General features: G+C 42.5%; 1 protein-coding gene across 5 annotated transcripts in view; it reads right to left on the bottom strand.

Annotated features, from left to right (window-relative positions):
• Nucleotides 1-17286, bottom strand: part of HERC3 (HECT and RLD domain containing E3 ubiquitin protein ligase 3) — a 141772-nt gene that overhangs the window by 43274 nt on the left and 81212 nt on the right. For 4 of the 5 annotated variants that reach the window (XM_081232871.1, XM_081232875.1, XM_081232873.1 and 1 more), the window contains exons 17-23: nucleotides 12056-12079; nucleotides 11875-11964; nucleotides 10302-10472; nucleotides 8351-8494; nucleotides 6989-7155; nucleotides 3766-3832; nucleotides 1980-2062 (exon numbers count right to left, since the gene is read on the bottom strand). In XM_081232871.1, the coding sequence (XP_081088997.1) occupies nucleotides 1980-2062; nucleotides 3766-3832; nucleotides 6989-7155; nucleotides 8351-8494; nucleotides 10302-10472; nucleotides 11875-11964; nucleotides 12056-12079 (746 nt within the window). The remainder of the gene's footprint in view (nucleotides 1-1979; nucleotides 2063-3765; nucleotides 3833-6988; nucleotides 7156-8350; nucleotides 8495-10301; nucleotides 10473-11874; nucleotides 11965-12055; nucleotides 12080-17286) is intronic. The other variant, XM_081232874.1, reaches the window with a different exon arrangement.

The following is a 17286-nucleotide window of genomic DNA, read 5'->3' as shown; positions in this document are numbered from 1 at the left end:
GGGGCAACATAGGGGGTGGGGAGTGGGAGGTACAAACTACCTGGTGTAAGATAGGTTCAAGGGTGTACTGTACAATATGGGAATACAGCCAATACTTTGTAATAATTGTAAATGGAAAGTAACCTTTAAAGCCTGTATTAAAATTTTAAATGCAAAAAAGAAAAAGAAAACATCCTACTTAAAAAAAAAACTATGAATTCATTTTAAAAAAAGACCTCTCTTGATGATAGACATAAATTTTCAGCTCTAAACAAAATCACCTAGGTATCACACAGACATGTCAAAATCAACATATACAAAATAGAACTCTTTCCCCTCCACCCTGCGCTACAGATTCTGTTTCCTATTGGTCAGCTCTCCAAATTAGAAGCCTCAGAGTTGTTATCAATACGTGCCTCTCGGGACTTCCCCTGGTGGCGCAATGGTTAAGGATCTGCCTGCCAATGCAGGGGACATGGGTGTTCGAGCCCTGGTCCGGGAAGATCCCACATGCCGCGGAGCAGCTAAGCATGTGCGCCACAACTACTGAGCCTGCGCTCTAGAGCCCACGAGCCACAACTACTGAGCCCGTGCGCCTAGAGCCCGTGCTCCACGACAAGAGAAGCCACCGCAGTGAGAAGACCGCTCGGCAACAAAGAGTAGCCCCTGCTCGTTGCAACTAGAGAAAGCCCGTGCGCAGCAATGAAGACCCAACGCAGCCATAAATAAATAAATAAATAGATTAAAAAAGAGAAACATTACATGCCTCTCTAGTACCATCTGTATATAATGAGACACTAGCTCCTGCTGATTACATAAACACATAGCCGGCTCCGTATCCCTGCTACCTTCACTTTGGCCCTTACCACCCCGCCCTTGAGCTACCTCAACAGCCTCCTAATGGGCCTCTCCACACGTGGCTGACTTCCATATGGCCACCAGTCATCACTCAAACAGAGGTCAGCCATGTCCCACTGCAAACCCGTTCAAGGTCTTGACAAGCACCACCCCAATACTACTGCACCCACCCTCCATCCACACCCTAACCCCCGCCCCACAAATACTCATCATTCTCTGGCATGTGTTAAATTTGAGAGTCTGACTCATATTATTCACTGTGTCTAAAATGTTTTCCCTCTTCAGTGTTTGGTCAAAGTGTTATGGCCTCTCCCCCTGGTCCCCTGGCACTTGGCCTATCACTTTCCTATCACATGCACCACAATCTACTGCAACCATTCATTACACTGCCCCTTCCCAGCTAGCCTTGAGGATAAAAGTTACTTATTTCCTATACCCAGCAACATGCCTGGCATACACAGCAGACACTCAGTGCTTGTAAACTGAATTAATTAATATGCAGATGGCCAACAACCTCACTCATAATTTAATTCAAAAGCAAACAAAATTGAATTTTTTTCTCCTCCAAAGGGATAACACAGAGAAAACTACCCTGAAAAATCAGATATACTTGAATTAATTTTCATGAGGCAGAAAGAATTTAATTTAAAACCTGTATTACAAATTCTTCAGCAACAAAACCCCAATAATAGTAAGCATCTTTACAGCATTCGCTTATTCAACACATTTTTTGGAGCATTTTTATGCCAGTCACTCTGCTGGATACTGGAAACTTTGTGCTAAATGCTGGGAGTTCATTCATTCCAAAATGTTCTCCTATCAATTATCTCACTTTGGTCTCACAACCATTCCATGAGGGAGGCCGGACAGTTATTATAACCCCATTTGACAGATGAGAAACTGAGATCAGAGAGCTTACGTGATCTGCTCAGGGTCAAAGCCAGTAAGACAGAGATGGAGAACTACAACAGTTATCTCCTGAACCCAGGTCTGCTGCTTCCTCTACTATTAAACCCCTAAAGTTGCCTTAGCACCCTTACTCCCTCTAAAGAAGGGATGAAAATTTAACTTCAGTCTTGGTCTTAAAAGGCAAAGTGCAGAGAAATGAAGTAATGTGTGCACGGTCCAGGGTCAGGACTAACCTGTTCTCCTTGCACACAGCCACTCTGTCTCCCCCAGGTATCAGCTTCTTCTGTTCAACCACACCATAGCTTTCTCGACAAATCTATATTTAAGGGGGAAGAAAGAAACATTTCAATTTTGTAGACCACTTATCTTTCTAGACCCCAATGACTGAGAGAAGCTTTAGGAACAAATGTAGCTTAATGACTACTTATTACCACAGAACATTCTCAGGGGGAGAAAGGGAACCTGAGTCAGAGAGCACTGGCACCTTAAAAAGATATCTTTTTTTTTCTTCATTACTGGTTTTTTTTTTAACATCTTTATTGGAGTATAATTGCTTTACAATGTTGTGTTAGTTTCTGCTGTATAACAAAGTGAATCAGCTACACATATACCTATATCCCCATATCTCTTCCCTCTTGTGTCTCCCTCCCTCCCACCCTCCCTATCCCACCCCTCTAGCTGGTCACAAAGCACTGAGCTGATCTCCCTGTGCTATGCAGCTGCTTCCCACTAGCTATTGATTTTACATTTGGTAGTGTATATATGCCAAGACATGGAGTTGCCAATAAATGCAATCAAAGAGAAAATGATATGAACTCCAGAAAAGAAATTATATGCATAGGAGTAAAGAGGAATAATGCTTCAGTAATTTTCTTAATTGTATAGATTAATCATTCATTCATTTATTCAACACATTTACTGAACTCCTGTAACATTCAAGACACTCTACCATATGACCCACCAATTCTACTCCTGAGTATATATCTGAAAAAAACAAAAACATTCCAAAAAGTACATGCACCCCAATGTTTACAGCAACATTATTTACAATAGCCAAGATATGGAAGCAACCTAAGTGTCCATCAGCAGATGAATGGGTAAATAAGATGTGACACATGTACACAATGGAATACTACTCAGCCATAAAAAAGAAGGAAATTGTGCCATTTGCAGCAACACAGATGAACTTGGAGGGTTTTATGCTAAGTGAAATAAGTCAGACTGAGAAAGACAAATACTGTATGATGTCACTTGTACATAGAATCTAAAGAACACAACAAACTAGTAAACATAACAAAAGAGAAGCAGACTCACAGATTTAGAGAACAAACCAGTGGTTACCAGTGGGGAGAGGGAAGAGGGTAGGGACAGTATAGCAGTAGGGGACTAAGGCGTACAAGCTATTAGGCATAAAATAAGCTACAAAGACATACTGTACAACATGAGGAATATAGCAAATATTTTATAATAACTATAAATGGAGTATAACCTTTAAAAATTGTGAATCACTATATTGTACACCTGTAACTGATATAATATTGTACAGCAACTATACTTTGATTTTAAAAAAGACATTAAAGGGACTTCCCTGGTGGCGCAGTGGTTAAGAATCCGCCTGCCAATGCAGGGAACACGGGTTCGAGCCCTGGTCCGGGAAGGTCCCACATGCTGCAGAGCAGCTAAGCCCGTGTGCCACAACTACTGAGCCCATGTGCCTAAAGCCTGTGCTCCGCAACAAGAGAAGCCACCGCAATGAGAAGCCTGCACACCGCAACGAAGAGTAGCCCCCGCTCGCTGCAGCTAGAGAAAGCCCGCACACGGCAACAAAGACCCAATGCAGCCAATAAATAAATAAAATTTTAAAAATAAAAATAAAAAAGACACTATGACTAAGATAAGTTGGTTCAGAGAAGTCTCTGAATTTGTTCTTTCATTTGGAGAAAAATTAATGTTAATTGTGACTTGTAAGCATGATGAAAGAGACAGCTACAAACATGAGTAAACTGTGGAAATCCTTACCGTGAAGTTGAGGCAGAAAGTCTCCTCAATATCTTCCCCAGGGTAATCTAAAAGTTCTTGAAGACTCCTAATCACAGATTGACAGAGAAAGGAAATGAGGCAAATCAGACATGGCAATAGTGTTTCTATCTCAGTCACATGCCCACCAGACTGTTTGCAAGGAAATGCTATAAAAGAAGATTCTAGAATGAACATAAATCCAGACTGACAGAAAATCATGTTAACTGTATCTTGAAAAGAAATATGGCAGTTGACTTGTAAGACACTCATTAATCATTCTCTGTTCCTACTGACAAATCTTACTGAATTTATGAAGAAATTCAGATGGAGTCATATCTGACACATGTGTTAACTCTAGTATTCCTCAGAAATAGATACATGAGGAGATGGTCTTGCAGCGGTCCTACAGACTTGCTTTACCCATACGCATTAGTAGAAAAATCCTCTTACCATAAAAAAAAAAAAGCTACAAAGTCACTGTATCCACTTAGGAGTCTTAATGGCTTACTTGTTAATGCAAGGGGCTCTGTATGGTAAACAACTGCCATATTAAAGAACATCAAAACATGTTTCTGCCAACAATGATCATATCGTATACTCTCACAAGAATACGTTCTTATTACTAGACCTCATTCACACTTTCTTCTTTAGTGATCGCGGAGTCTGGCAGTTCCATAAAGAAAGAAAATTGCCCAGAAAGAAAATTCTTAGTGTGGAATTTAAATCTGTTTCCAGTTAACCAGCCAAGATTACTTGAAATGTGTCATTCTCAGCCAGGTTGGCAAAGAAAATAGCACGCATTTCTGTCACACTCAGTTACCAAAAAAAGCAACCCTGCCTGGGTCTCCTCTGTCATTTTTTTATATTCCTCCTACATTTTCTTTTCCTCTCTCTGTGCACCCTCTCCCCACATCCTTTATGCTTTCTCTGTATTGGTGTCCTATCCTGCTGGTGTGACAGTCTCCTTTCCAGAGGGCACCTTAGAGACCACCCTTCCTCTATCTCCATCTTAAAATCAGTATTCTTTCTCCATAAAAAAGGGATGTTCCTTCCTGTTGAAGTCAAAAGAGTTGTACTGTTTAGAGAAAGTCACAGATATGGTGTCTTTTTATATACTTTGCCTCATGCTACCTAAAATCAGTACAGAGAAACTCAGAATAAAAGGAGTTTTTAAGAGCCAGAAAGAATAATAACATAAAAACATGGCTCCACTACGCTGGAAAACCGTCTGGAGGTTCCTCAAAAGGCTAAACACAGAGTTACCATTTGACCTAGCAATTCCACTCCTAGGTACATACCCAAGAAAAATGAAAACTTACATCAACACAAAAAGTCTGTAAGAATATCCACAGCAGCACTATTAGTAACAGCCAGAAGGTAGGAGAAAGCCAAAAGTCCATCAACTGACGAATGGATAAACAAAATGTGGTATATATCCATATAACAAAATATTAGTTGGCAATAAAAAGAAAGAAAATACTGATACAAGTTGCAACTTAGATGAACCTTGAAAATGTGCTGTGTAAATGAAGCCAGTCACAAAAAAACACACATGGGGCTACCCTGGTGGCACAGTGGTTGAGAGTCCTCCTGCCGATGCAGGGGACACGGGTTCGTGCCCCGGTCTGGGAAGATCCCACATGCCGTGGAGCGGCTGGGCCCGTGAGCCATGGCCGCTGAGCCTGCGCGTCCGGAGCCTGTGCTCCGCAACGGGGGAGGCCACAACAGTGAGAGGCCTGCGTACCGCAAAAAAAACCAAACAAACAAACAAAAAAAAACACATGGTATGATTCTATTTGTGTGAAATATCCAGAATAGACAATCAATAGACACAGAAAGTAGCTTAGTGGTTGCCTAGGGCTTGGGGGATGAGGAAGTTGGGGATGTCGACTAAGCAGCACCAGTTTTCTTTTTCAGGTGATGAAAATATTCTAAAATTGATTGTAATAAAGGCTGTACAACTCTGAATATACTAAAAGTCACTGAATTGTATACTTTAGCTGGGTGAATTGTGTGGTATGCGAATTATATCTCAAACTACTTTCTTAAAAAGGCTCTATGACATAACAGAAAATGCATACATTGGTCTCTGTCCCCAGTTCCTGGCACAGGGCTCCCCAAACCCTAAGTGATGAGAGGATCAGGAGCATCTTTTGTTCTAATGGGGTGATTCTGGGTGGGCTCCTGGGCGGGGGCTGGTCACCAGAAGGACCCAGCCGTGGTCTTCAGCTCCACGCCCCCCATTCTCCAGAGAGGGGAGAGGGGCTGGAAATGAAGGTCATAATTGATCACCCGTAAGGAAGCCTCCTTAAAATCCCAATAGTAGGGGCTTCAGGGAGCTTCCAGGTTGGTGAACACATCCACACAGGGGGAGGGTAGTACACCCCAACTCCATGGGGTCAGAAGCTCCTACTACACTCAGGGCCCCTCCAGGCCTCACCCTATGTATCTCTTCAACTGGCTGTTCATCTGTATCCTTTATCGTAAACCTTGAATAAACTGCTAAACCTAAGTGTTTCCCTGAATTCTTCGGGCCGCTCTAGGAAATTAATCGGGCCCGAGGAGGGGTCACGAGAACTTCTGATTTGTAACCAGATCAGACAGAAGTTGTGGGTAACCTGGGCACCTACTGCTTGCAACTGGCACCCGAAGTGGGTGAGAGTAGTCTGGAGGAACCGAGCACTGAGCTTGTGGGATCCAATGCCATCTCTAGGTAGACGGTGTCAGAACTGAGATGAACTGCAGGACACCAGCTGGCGTCGTGGAGGATTACTTGGTGGTAGGGGGAAACCGCCAGACGTTTGGTGACCAGAAGTGCTGTGAGTGTGGCTGCGGTGTGACAGTCAAGGTGACAGAAAAGAGAAACACAGAAGGACAGGGAGACCTGTAGGTTTTTTCAAAATACAGACTCCCTTTTCAATACTTTCTCCCCTGTACTTATGGACCAGGACAAAGCTCGAAGTCCTAATTCTTTGTTCAGGATAAGAAAAGCAGACAGCTGGGTTCCTGGGCAGCTACGACTTCCCTTTTCCCCTTTCTCCTCTGCACCTAGAGTGACACAGGCACTGCTTCAAGCCAGTAGCTGTGGAGCCACGTCTTAAGACAAAGCACACACAGCCCAGTCTAATGATAAACTCTTAACTTGTACACATGATGTTGTCAACCTTTGGTCCCGGCGCCAGAGCAGTTCTCCACGCCAGGCTCCCGTCTTCCAGCTCCGTACCTTCCTTCCGTGGGTGATAGCTCCTTCAAGTCTTCCAGGCCAGGCTGCACGTTCAGCAGCTTCTTATAGAGAGCCAACGGGAAGTGCAGGTCCACCACGGTGGAGTTGTAGATGGCGAGTCCGCAGGTTATGCCAATTAAGTGAAACCAGTTGTGCTCTACAAAACACTTTCACCACATGTGCACATGTGTTAAAAAGAAAAGCAGGGACTTCCCTGGTGGGTCAGTGGTTAAGGATCCACCTTCCAATGCAGGGGACGTGGGTTTGATCCGTGGTAGGGGAACTAAGATCCCACATGCTACAGGGCAACTAAGCCCGCGTGCCGCAACTACAGAACCCACGTGCCGCAACTACAGAGCCCACGCGCTCTGGAGCCCGCACGCCACAACGAAGAGCCTGCGCCGCAACTAAGACCTGACACAGCCAAAAATAAATAAATAAACATTTTTTTACAAAAAAGAAAAGCAGTGTTTGCAGCCCTCAAAACAATCTGCCGTTTACCTTAAAATATTTTCAGTATGAAAGAATGAAGATCTCATTAATATTTAGTTACCTTCTGAAGCAGAGAAGTACCCCTAACAAAAGTTCAGCTGCCCCCCAAAGATGCAATGCTGTAAGTTAAGCATCTACAGCTCAGCTGTGATACAGAGAACAGCTTACCCTCATTTAGAGCAATGCTGTCCAACAGAACTTTCTGCAATGATGGAAATATTCTATTCTGTGCCGTCCCAGAGGGCAGCCACTAACTACATGTGTCTACTGAGCACTTGAATGGTGGTTAGTACAACTGAGGGAATGACTTTAGTATTACTTAATTTTAATTAAATAAAATGTAAACTTAAATAGCCACAGGAAGCTAATGGCTACCTTTCAAGACAGTGCAGATCTAGGGAGAAAACACTGGTAGAAAAAGAGCTAAACTATAGTCTGCTTGAAATGAGAATGCCTTTTAAAACTTAGCTCTCCAACTGAATTTTCAAAAATGTGAGTATGTGTATATTTGTATGAGTATTCATACACATGCTATCACTGTTATTCAAGTAAGATATATCTGACAACTACTTTTTATATGTCATAAAACCAATTTTTTTATCATACCATACTCTTTCTACCCTCCAAGGATTACAAAACTTGGAGCTTACCTACTAGAAATGGAAATGGGGCTAATGGGTGACAAAACACACTATGAGGTCTTAGCAACAGGTGAAACATGAAGACGGGAAACATGAAGATACTCATGTTAAATGACTACCTTTGTTATGCTCCCCTTTGTAAACACCAGAAGGCTATAGGGATTGGTCTGACAACAAAAAAGGCAGTTTAATTCAATCCATCTGTTGAATGGTGACATCACTAACTTACCGTATCTGAAAACCACAAGAGATTTGAATCCTGATAGTAGGTGAACATTCCATAGATGGGATTCAACAATTCTTTTAATAGTAAAAGAAAGAACTCCTTTGTGACGCCACCAGCATCCACTGCTTCTTCACCATCAAAAATGACCTTGAAATAATGAAAGCAGAATTAGTATTTCAGGGGAATCACTGGCATTTTATGTTTGTTTTTTTGTTGTTTGGGTTTTTTTTCTTTAGCAAATTCTTTCCAAAGTCAGGACAAAGAAAGGAAGATGTAACAGAGAACACACGGACGCAATGAAAACTGCAAAGTGTATCGCTGATTATTAACAAGGCACTTATAAACACACAAAATTTTACCAGGCACTTCATGGGATACAGAGCAAGTCAGAAGTTTACCGTAATGTCCACAGAAAGTTTACCATCTATTTGGGGCAGGGAGGCAAACATAAAAGAACCAATTCGAGAATACATTTTATTTTCAAAGAGTCAGATACACTGAGAGGTCAGTGCTCTGGCATGTAGAGAAAAGCAGTGACTACCTTGAATAAAGGAAGAAATCTCTCTCAGTGGGGTTCTTGATCTAACTGATGCATATGAAAGGGAGGAGTGCATTCTGAGCAGACACAGACCTGGGCTCTGGAAGGGGCTATAGAGAGACCCATCACAACAACAGCCACAGCAAACCAAAGGACGAGATTTACTGAGAGTCTCCTACATGCCAGGCAGCACTTAAACTCCACTAAGCTAATCCTCAGAACAGGCTCACACACTGGAATTACTATTAGCATCCCCATTTTACTGGTAAGGGCTCAGGGACAGAATTAAAAACAGCATTTAAGAAAGCTTATCCTGGGAACTTCCCTGATGGTCCAGTGGTTAAGACTCTGCACTTCCAGTGCTGGGGCCACGGGTTTGATCAGGGGACAGGGAACTAAGATCCCGCGTGCTGCGTGGAGCAGCGAGAAAAAAAAAAAAAAAAAGCAAGCTTATCTCGGTGCCTGTGGTCAAGGTTGCCTAGAGCAAGAGAGTAAAGGTCTCCAATTATATGGATGCCAGCAGAAGACTTAACTCAAACGTGCTACCAAGCAAGAACTGTCCCATCTGAATTACTGATTGTAAACAAGGGGCAAAGAAAGCGCCCTCTCTTTGCAATATCAAAAACCTAACCCAGAAGTTCTAGGGAGAACTCCCAGGCAGACTGATGGGACTGATACTACTTACTGGAAATTTTTAAACGGGTGACAGTGTCATGGAGACCATCAGTTTCTCGCCTCTTACGTTTCAGAAGCTGGAGTTTACAGCAGGATTGGAAATAGAGTTAGGAGAGTCTTCTGAAGGGAAAGGTAAATCACTTAAAACTTCAACAGGTCACTAAATAGTTACTGACCAGCTACCGCATACCAAGCATTGGGCTAAGCCCTGGGAATACACTAAGCGGTGACACAAACATGCCTAATCTCTGAGGAAAGACGATTTCTTAATTTAATCATTTCCAAGTACTGAGAGGGCCTATCCTAACAGGCCACGAGCTGCCCAGACAATTTCACTACCTTTCCATTCTCTTTATTATTTTTTTTTTTACCTTCCTTCTCTTAAATCTTTGACATCCAAAGACTTCCTAGATGCTGGCTTGGTAGTTTTACCTAGTTGAAGCTTTAGTAGTGCTGTTGTTTGCTTGGTTTTGGTAGAGCTGGAGCAGGTAAACTGAAGACAGCGGACAAAAAAAGGCCCTATATTCCCCTCAAGTAATCCACTGGCATTTTTATCTGATGTCACGTTGAGATGTTCTGTTTGGTGACTGGACAGAAGGAAGTGAGTAAATTCTTGTAAAATGAATGAAAGAAAGAATGAATGGCTGTACTCCACGATTTTAATACAATCTCTGCTGCTTCCTCAACACTGTTTAAAGAAAACCCAGGAAGGTATTTAGAGGAATATACGGAAGCGCTCACTTTGAGAGGTTTTTTCAAATCAATATCAGAATGAATGCTCAGCTCTCTCAGGGCATCTCCAACAAGGTTGCTCCTGCGAACATGAAGGACCAGGAAGGGGCTTCTGGCCAGCAGAGGCTCCAAGGTGAGAAGCATGAAGACATTCTGCAGGTTGGCCCCGTTGACCGCCACCTGGAACAGCACATCCAAGAGCACAGTTACCGCTCAGAGAGCACCTGTGAGTGGGGACAGCGGCCAGCCCTGCCTTTGGACCGGGGGTAGGTCGGGGCCAGGCTGACTGCAGCTCCATTTTGGTCTTTATTTTCCTCCTAACTTTTCCAGTAGATTTTCTCAGTTACTCATGTTTACAAAACACACAAATCTTTCTAATCTGAACCCAAAGAGATTAACTGAAACACTTTATATAAACCATATGATCCATAACTCACTCCAGGAAAATGGTTTAGACTAAGCTGATTAAGACTGAAATAATATCTTAGTAGAAGAATGTGATGACAGACAGTGGGTAGAAACTATGACTTTCAAAGTGGCAGGAAAAGAAACCTAATAACCCCTTGCTAAATGGTGTTTATTCTTTGAAAAATGTCCATTTTCTCTGGAAAACCTATCACTGTGAAAACATATATATATATATATATAGAGAGAGAGAGAGAGACAGATATAGATAAGAGCTAGAGACAGACAGACAGATGGGGAAAGGGAGAGGGAGATGAATGAAGTTATATATCCACCAACAATGGGACTTGGTAGATCTGGATTGCTAATTCAGATGTCTTTGTAGGCTTGTCAAAACCAATTATAGGGCCTCCCTGGTGGCGCAGTGGTTGAGAGTCCGCCTGCCGATGCAGGGGATACGGGTTCGTGCCCCGGTCTGGGAGGATCCCATATGCCGCGGAGTGGCTGGGCCCGTGAGCCATGGCCGCTGGGCCTGCGCGTCCGGAGCCTGTGCTCCGCAACGGGAGAGGCCGCAACAGTGAGAGGCCCACATACCGCAAAAAGAAAAAAAAAAAAAAAAAAACCAATTATATTTTACAATAAAAATGGGTGTTTAAAATAAATTAAACAAATCTCTGTAACTTGAGTTTCTGCTCAATAAAGAACTGCCAAGCTCCATTTAACACTCTATCAGGGGTCAGCAAACAATGGCCCAAGGACCGAATCCAGCCTGCTGCCTGCTTCTGTACAGCTCTTGAGCTGACAGCGGTTTTTACATCTTAAAATAGTTTTTAAAAAATCAGAAGAAAAATATTTCACTACATGTGAAAATTACATAAAATTCAAATGTCACACTACGACAGAGCTGAATACTTGAGACAACTGTATGGCCCACAAAGACACATATTTACTATATGGCCCTTTACGAAGACACTTGCCACCCCCCCATTTATGTAGATGTGCATTCACGTATACGTGTTATATTCAATATAAAATTGCTGAAAATTTTTCCAACAGTTCTAAAAGTTACAATGGAACTTCATCCAAATCAACTTTCTCCTATTAGGAAAAATTACAACTGAATGTATAAGATGAAAGAAACCCGTAAGAAGAGAAAGTAAGGTTTAAAATATGTTACCTGCATCTGCAGTTCAGCATCGGTCTGTAACATCTTGGTCTTGGCTTGGGCATCAAAGATGAAAGGGTAGGAACAAAGTGTTACAGCATCCTAGAATAAAACATATTATTGGCAATATTATAGTATCCCACAGAGAATACTGTTGGAAAAATACATAAATAAATTTTACAGAGTCATTTACCTGCATTATAGATGGTCTAGCCTTCTATGTAAAGAAAAAGAAAAAGTCTCTTAGTTGGATTTCAAAACTTGAACTTTCTACATCCCACAAATAACAAAACAAATAACAAAACAGATAACCTATCTGACCATTTGGCCATGGAACTAACACCATTTGAACAGCTGACTGGAGTTTCCATGGAACAGACTAGTTGTTTTGATGAATACTGACTCAGCAGAACACTAAAAACAATTAAAAAAAAATTTTTTAAGGACCTTTACAAACCATTTCACTAACCCCATAATTCACAATATTAATAGAACTCTCATTTATAAGAAATCTAATTCCAAAACAGGAGCTTTACAACCATGACTTCAGAGGTTAATCTTGTTGGGTAAAGTGGATAATGCAAATTTCATCTGTCAACATGTTAAGTCTCCCTTTATACACACACACACACACACACACACACACACACACAGAGTTCCTCTTGGGAGAAACTAAATATTTAGAAAGCTGTCCCTGGGGCGCTTCCCTGGGGGCGCAGTGGTTAAGAATCCACCTGCCAATGCAGAGGACACGGGTTCGAGCCCTGGGCCGGGAAGATCCCACATGCCGTGGAGCAACTAAGCCTGTGTGCCACAACTACTGAGCCTGTGCTCTAGAGCCCGCGAGCCACAACTACTGAGCCCGCATGCTGCAACTACTGAAGCCCACGTGCCTAGAGCCCGTGCTCCGCAACAAGAGAAGCCACCGTAATGAGAAGCCCGTGCACCACAACAAAGAGTAGCCCCCACTTGCCGCAACTAGAGAAAGCCCACACAGTAACGAAGACCCAACGCAGCCAAAAATTAATTAATTAATTTAAAAAACCAGATATTTAGAAAGCTGTCCCTCACTAGGCACTTAGACCAATGCCTGGCCTACAGAAGACACTCCATCAATATGTGAATAAATCTGAATAAACTTTTGAGGAGGGGAATAACAGTACAGACATACCTTGTTTTATTGGGCTTCACTTTATTGTGTTTCACAGATATTGCTTTTTTAAAAATTTTGTGTTTACATTATTTATTTATTTATTTATTATTGGAGTGTAATTGCTTTACAATGTTGTGTTAGTTTCTGCTGTACAGTGAAGTGAATCAGCTATATGTATACATATATCCCCCCTCCCTCTTGGACCTCCCTCCCACCCCATCCCACCCATCTAGGTCATCAGAGCACCGAGCTGAGCTCCCTGTGCTATACAGCAGGTTTCCACTAGCTATCTGTTTTACACATGGTCGTTAGTATATTTATGTCAAACCTAATTTCCCAGTTCATCCCACCCTCCCCCCGCTTCCCCACAAATTGAATTTTGTGGCAACCCTGAGTCTCTCAAGACTATGGGCGCCATATTTCCAACAGCATTTGCTCACTTCATGTCTCTGTGTCACATTTTGGTAATTCTCACAATATTTCAAAGTTTCTCATTCTTATTTGTTATGGTGACCTGTGATCAGTGATCTTTGATGTTACCATTGCAAAAAGATTGCGACTGGCTGAAGGCTAAAATGACAGCTAACATTTTTTAGCAATAAAGTATTTTTTAATTAAGGTTTGTACATTCATTGTTTTTTTAAACATAATACTATTGCACACTTAATAGACAACACTATAACTTAAACAACTTTTATATGCACTGGGAAACCAAAAAATTTGTGTGACTTGCTTTATTGTGATATCCACTTTATTGCAGTGGTCTGGAACCAAACCCACAATTTCTCCAAGGTATGCCTATAAATAAATACAACCACAAACATGTCTAAGAGGTATGCTAGTTTCATTTATCAGGAGAAAAAAGGAACTCTCTCCTGAAAGCTTTTGTTAAGTTAATGAATAATGTTTGCTACATAACCTCACAGGAAGAAACAAAAAAAATCAACAGTATAGATCATGTTGACCTGTAGCAGTATTTCTCAAACAGAAAACCACAGATTTATTCCCAGAGATCTGAAAGTGCGCTATGCAATTTTTAAATGTTGTGGGTTTTTGTAATGATTATCCTAAACAAAATAAAAACACATTCTGAATGACCTCTTTATAATGATGTGTTACCATATAATTTGCATTCATTTTAATGATTGCGCTGGTGCCATGTATACTGAATTGTCCAAGGGCAATAAGAAAGAAGAAAAGCAGTCTTCCTTTGTAAGTGATGCATTTGTGCCCAGGAGAAGGCCACTGCAGTCCTGGCTCCCTGCATGAATGAAAGTTTAATAGCAGCTGAAAGGACAAAAGAGAGCTGAGTCATCCCTGGGTGTATAGAACAAGCTGCAGAACTCAAGTCCCCAGGCCTGGCAGCCCGCAGTCCTGATCACAATGCAAGTGGGGTTTGGCTTCAATAATGCTTTCTTGCTCATCACGTTAAATGCATGAGGCTAATTTGTGTTTTATTGATTTTAGAGTTTTGTTAATATCTAATCTGTAAATTTGCTTTGGTTTTATATTTAAATGCTATATGAATAAGAAGTGTATATCTACCTCCTTTTATATTTGTGTATATTTCAATGAAATCATTGAAAAGCAGTTTTAATTAAAATTCCCCTTGCTTATTCTTTAGAAACATGTTCCTTCAGGGATCTTGGAACATTTCCCTAGCCTGAGAAACACTAATCAGAGAAATGATTCCAGTCCAGGGAGACAAGGTATGGAATCCTGCACACAGAACCCAGAGTGACTTGATTCATTCTCATGCCTACTTCTCTAATTACTTTGAATTTTGGAATTGAAATCACTAAAATAAACACACACACACCATAAAACAGCACTAGGTACTTACAACAGGTACAAGTATCTCTTGGGATAAGTGTGTTGGGAAAGTGTGTTTAAAACTGGTGCCAGGGCTTCCCTGGTGGCGCAGTGGTTGGGAGTCCGCCTGCTGATGCAGGCGACGCAGGTTCGTGCCCCGGTCCGGGAGGATCCCACGTACCACGGAGCGGCTGGGCCCGTGAGCCATGGCCGCTGAGCCTGTGCGTCCGGAGCCTGTGCTCCGCAGCGGGAGAGGCCACAACAGTGAGAGGCCCGCGTACCGGGGTGGGAAAAAAAAAAAAACTGGTGCCAATATTCAGAATTTTCTAACCTCCCTCTCAGAAGAGATTTTATTCTAAGCATTATTTGCCTATTCTCAAGGCAAAAGAAAGATGTTTACCATGTGTGTTGGTCTATAAAGCAAGATAAAGTTTTGAACACTTCAAATTAAAAGTGACTATGGGAGAAGTGAAAACAGTTACTATAAAAACAGTTGTTGGCTTTACAGCATTGGCAGTATACAGTCAGCCCTCCTTATCCACGGTTCCGCATCTGCAGATTCAACCAACCTCAGATGGAAAATATGCAGGGAAAAAAATAAAAAAGACAATTCCAGAAGATTCCAGAAAGCAAAACTTGAATTTGCCACACACCGGCAAATATTTACGTAGCATTTACACTGTATTAAGTTGTATAAGTAATCGAGAGATGATTTAAAGTCTATGGCAGGATGTGCTTAGGTTATATGCAAATAATACAACATTTTATATGAGGGACTTGAGCATGGTATGGGGATGGGGGCTCCTGGAGCCAATCCGCTATTGATACTGAGGGACAACTATATCTAGTATTTTTACTTTTTTATAAATTTATTTATTATTTATTTGTTATTTTTGGCTGCATTGGGTCTTCGCTGCTGTGCGCAGGCTGTCTCTAGTTGCGGCGAGCAGGGGCTACACTTCGTTGCGGTGCACGGGCTTCTCATTGCAGTGGCTTCTCTTGTTGTGGAGCACAGGCTCTAGGCACACAGACTTCAGTAGTTGTGGCTCGCGGGCTCAGTAGTTGCGGCACACAGACCCTAGAGCATGCAGGCGTCAGTAGTTGTGGCGCGTGGGCTCAGTAGTTGTGGCTTGTGGGCTCTTAGAGCGCAGGCTCAGGAGTTGTGGCACACGGGCTTAGCTGTTCCGCGGCATGTGGGATCTTCCCGGACCAGGGCTCCAACATGTGTCCCCTACATTGGCAGGTGGATTCTTAACCACTGCACCACCAGGGAAGCCCATATCTAGTATTTTTAAATACTAGTATTTTTATTGGCGCGATAGAGTTATTTCAGACATCAATCAGCAGCTTTTTCTGTATTTCTTGACTCTCTCCAGTCCCGCTCCAGTTCTCCAACTCTCTCCCACCAGCCTCTCCCTGCAATCTCCACCACAAGTCCTCCCAGACCCCTTTAATGCCCACCTTCTGCAGCTCCTAGTCCCTCCCACTGCCCCCTGCCTGCCCCCTGAAGGAGCCCAGTTTTGGAGGTAGGCTGATCTCTCTTCTGGAGGGCAGGGTCACCGTGCTTTCAGGTGGGTAAGTTGGCTGGAAAGAAACTATTGTTGGGAACCAGAGCAAAGGTCAGGGAGTTGGTGGTCCAGAAGACCCTCACCCTGGGGGAGGACTGAGGTGCCACCTCTATGGGAGGTGAGGAAGGGAAGGGTATTCAGTCAAAAGAAGCAGCAGACCTATATGAAAGTCTACTTACATGTCTACAAATTTTTTTACAAGTCAATGAGTTTTTGTATTTGAAATATAATAATTTCACTGATTTTGTGTGTGTGTGTGTGGTACGCGGGCCTCTCACTGCCGTAGCCTCTCCCGTTGCGCGCGCAGGCTCAGCAGCCATGGCTCACGGGTCCAGCCACTCCGCGGCACGTGGGATCCTCCCAGACCAGGGCACGAACCCGTGTCCCCTGCATCGGCAGGCGGACTCCCAACCACTGTGCCACCAGGGAAGCCCAATTTCACTGATTTTTATTTTGCAGATGCTGAATATTTTAGAAATGGTATTAGTGCTGGCATTTCCATACTATGTGAACGAAATATTGAAACAGCAGTATTATGATTCTGCTGCCTGACTGCTCTCCCTAACCTAAAAGGATGTATATGAACTGGTAAGATATGTGATCCCCTCCTGAGAGGCTGTTTGTCCTGGGCCATCCATTCCCCACAAGTGAGTCTCACAACCAATAACCAGCAAAGTACTACTGATGGATCACATTTCAAGTGTGCCTGCTTGAAATGGAGCTGCTCTGTAACCTTTGTTCATTTTTTTAAAGTATATGACATAGAAGCAACGAATAAGTACATGGTACAGAACTAGACAACTGGGGAACTGGGAATATCTTTTTCTTTTCTTTTCCTTCTTTTAATTCCAAGTCAACACTTCCTAAATGTGGCTGTGACTGGGGACAAGA

This window comes from Mesoplodon bidens (assembly GCF_964165515.1).
Source record: "Mesoplodon bidens genome assembly, chromosome: 1".
NCBI lineage: Eukaryota > Metazoa > Chordata > Mammalia > Artiodactyla > Ziphiidae > Mesoplodon > Mesoplodon bidens.
Note: the sequence above shows the minus strand (reverse complement) of the source record. Positions and strands in the feature narration are given on the sequence as shown.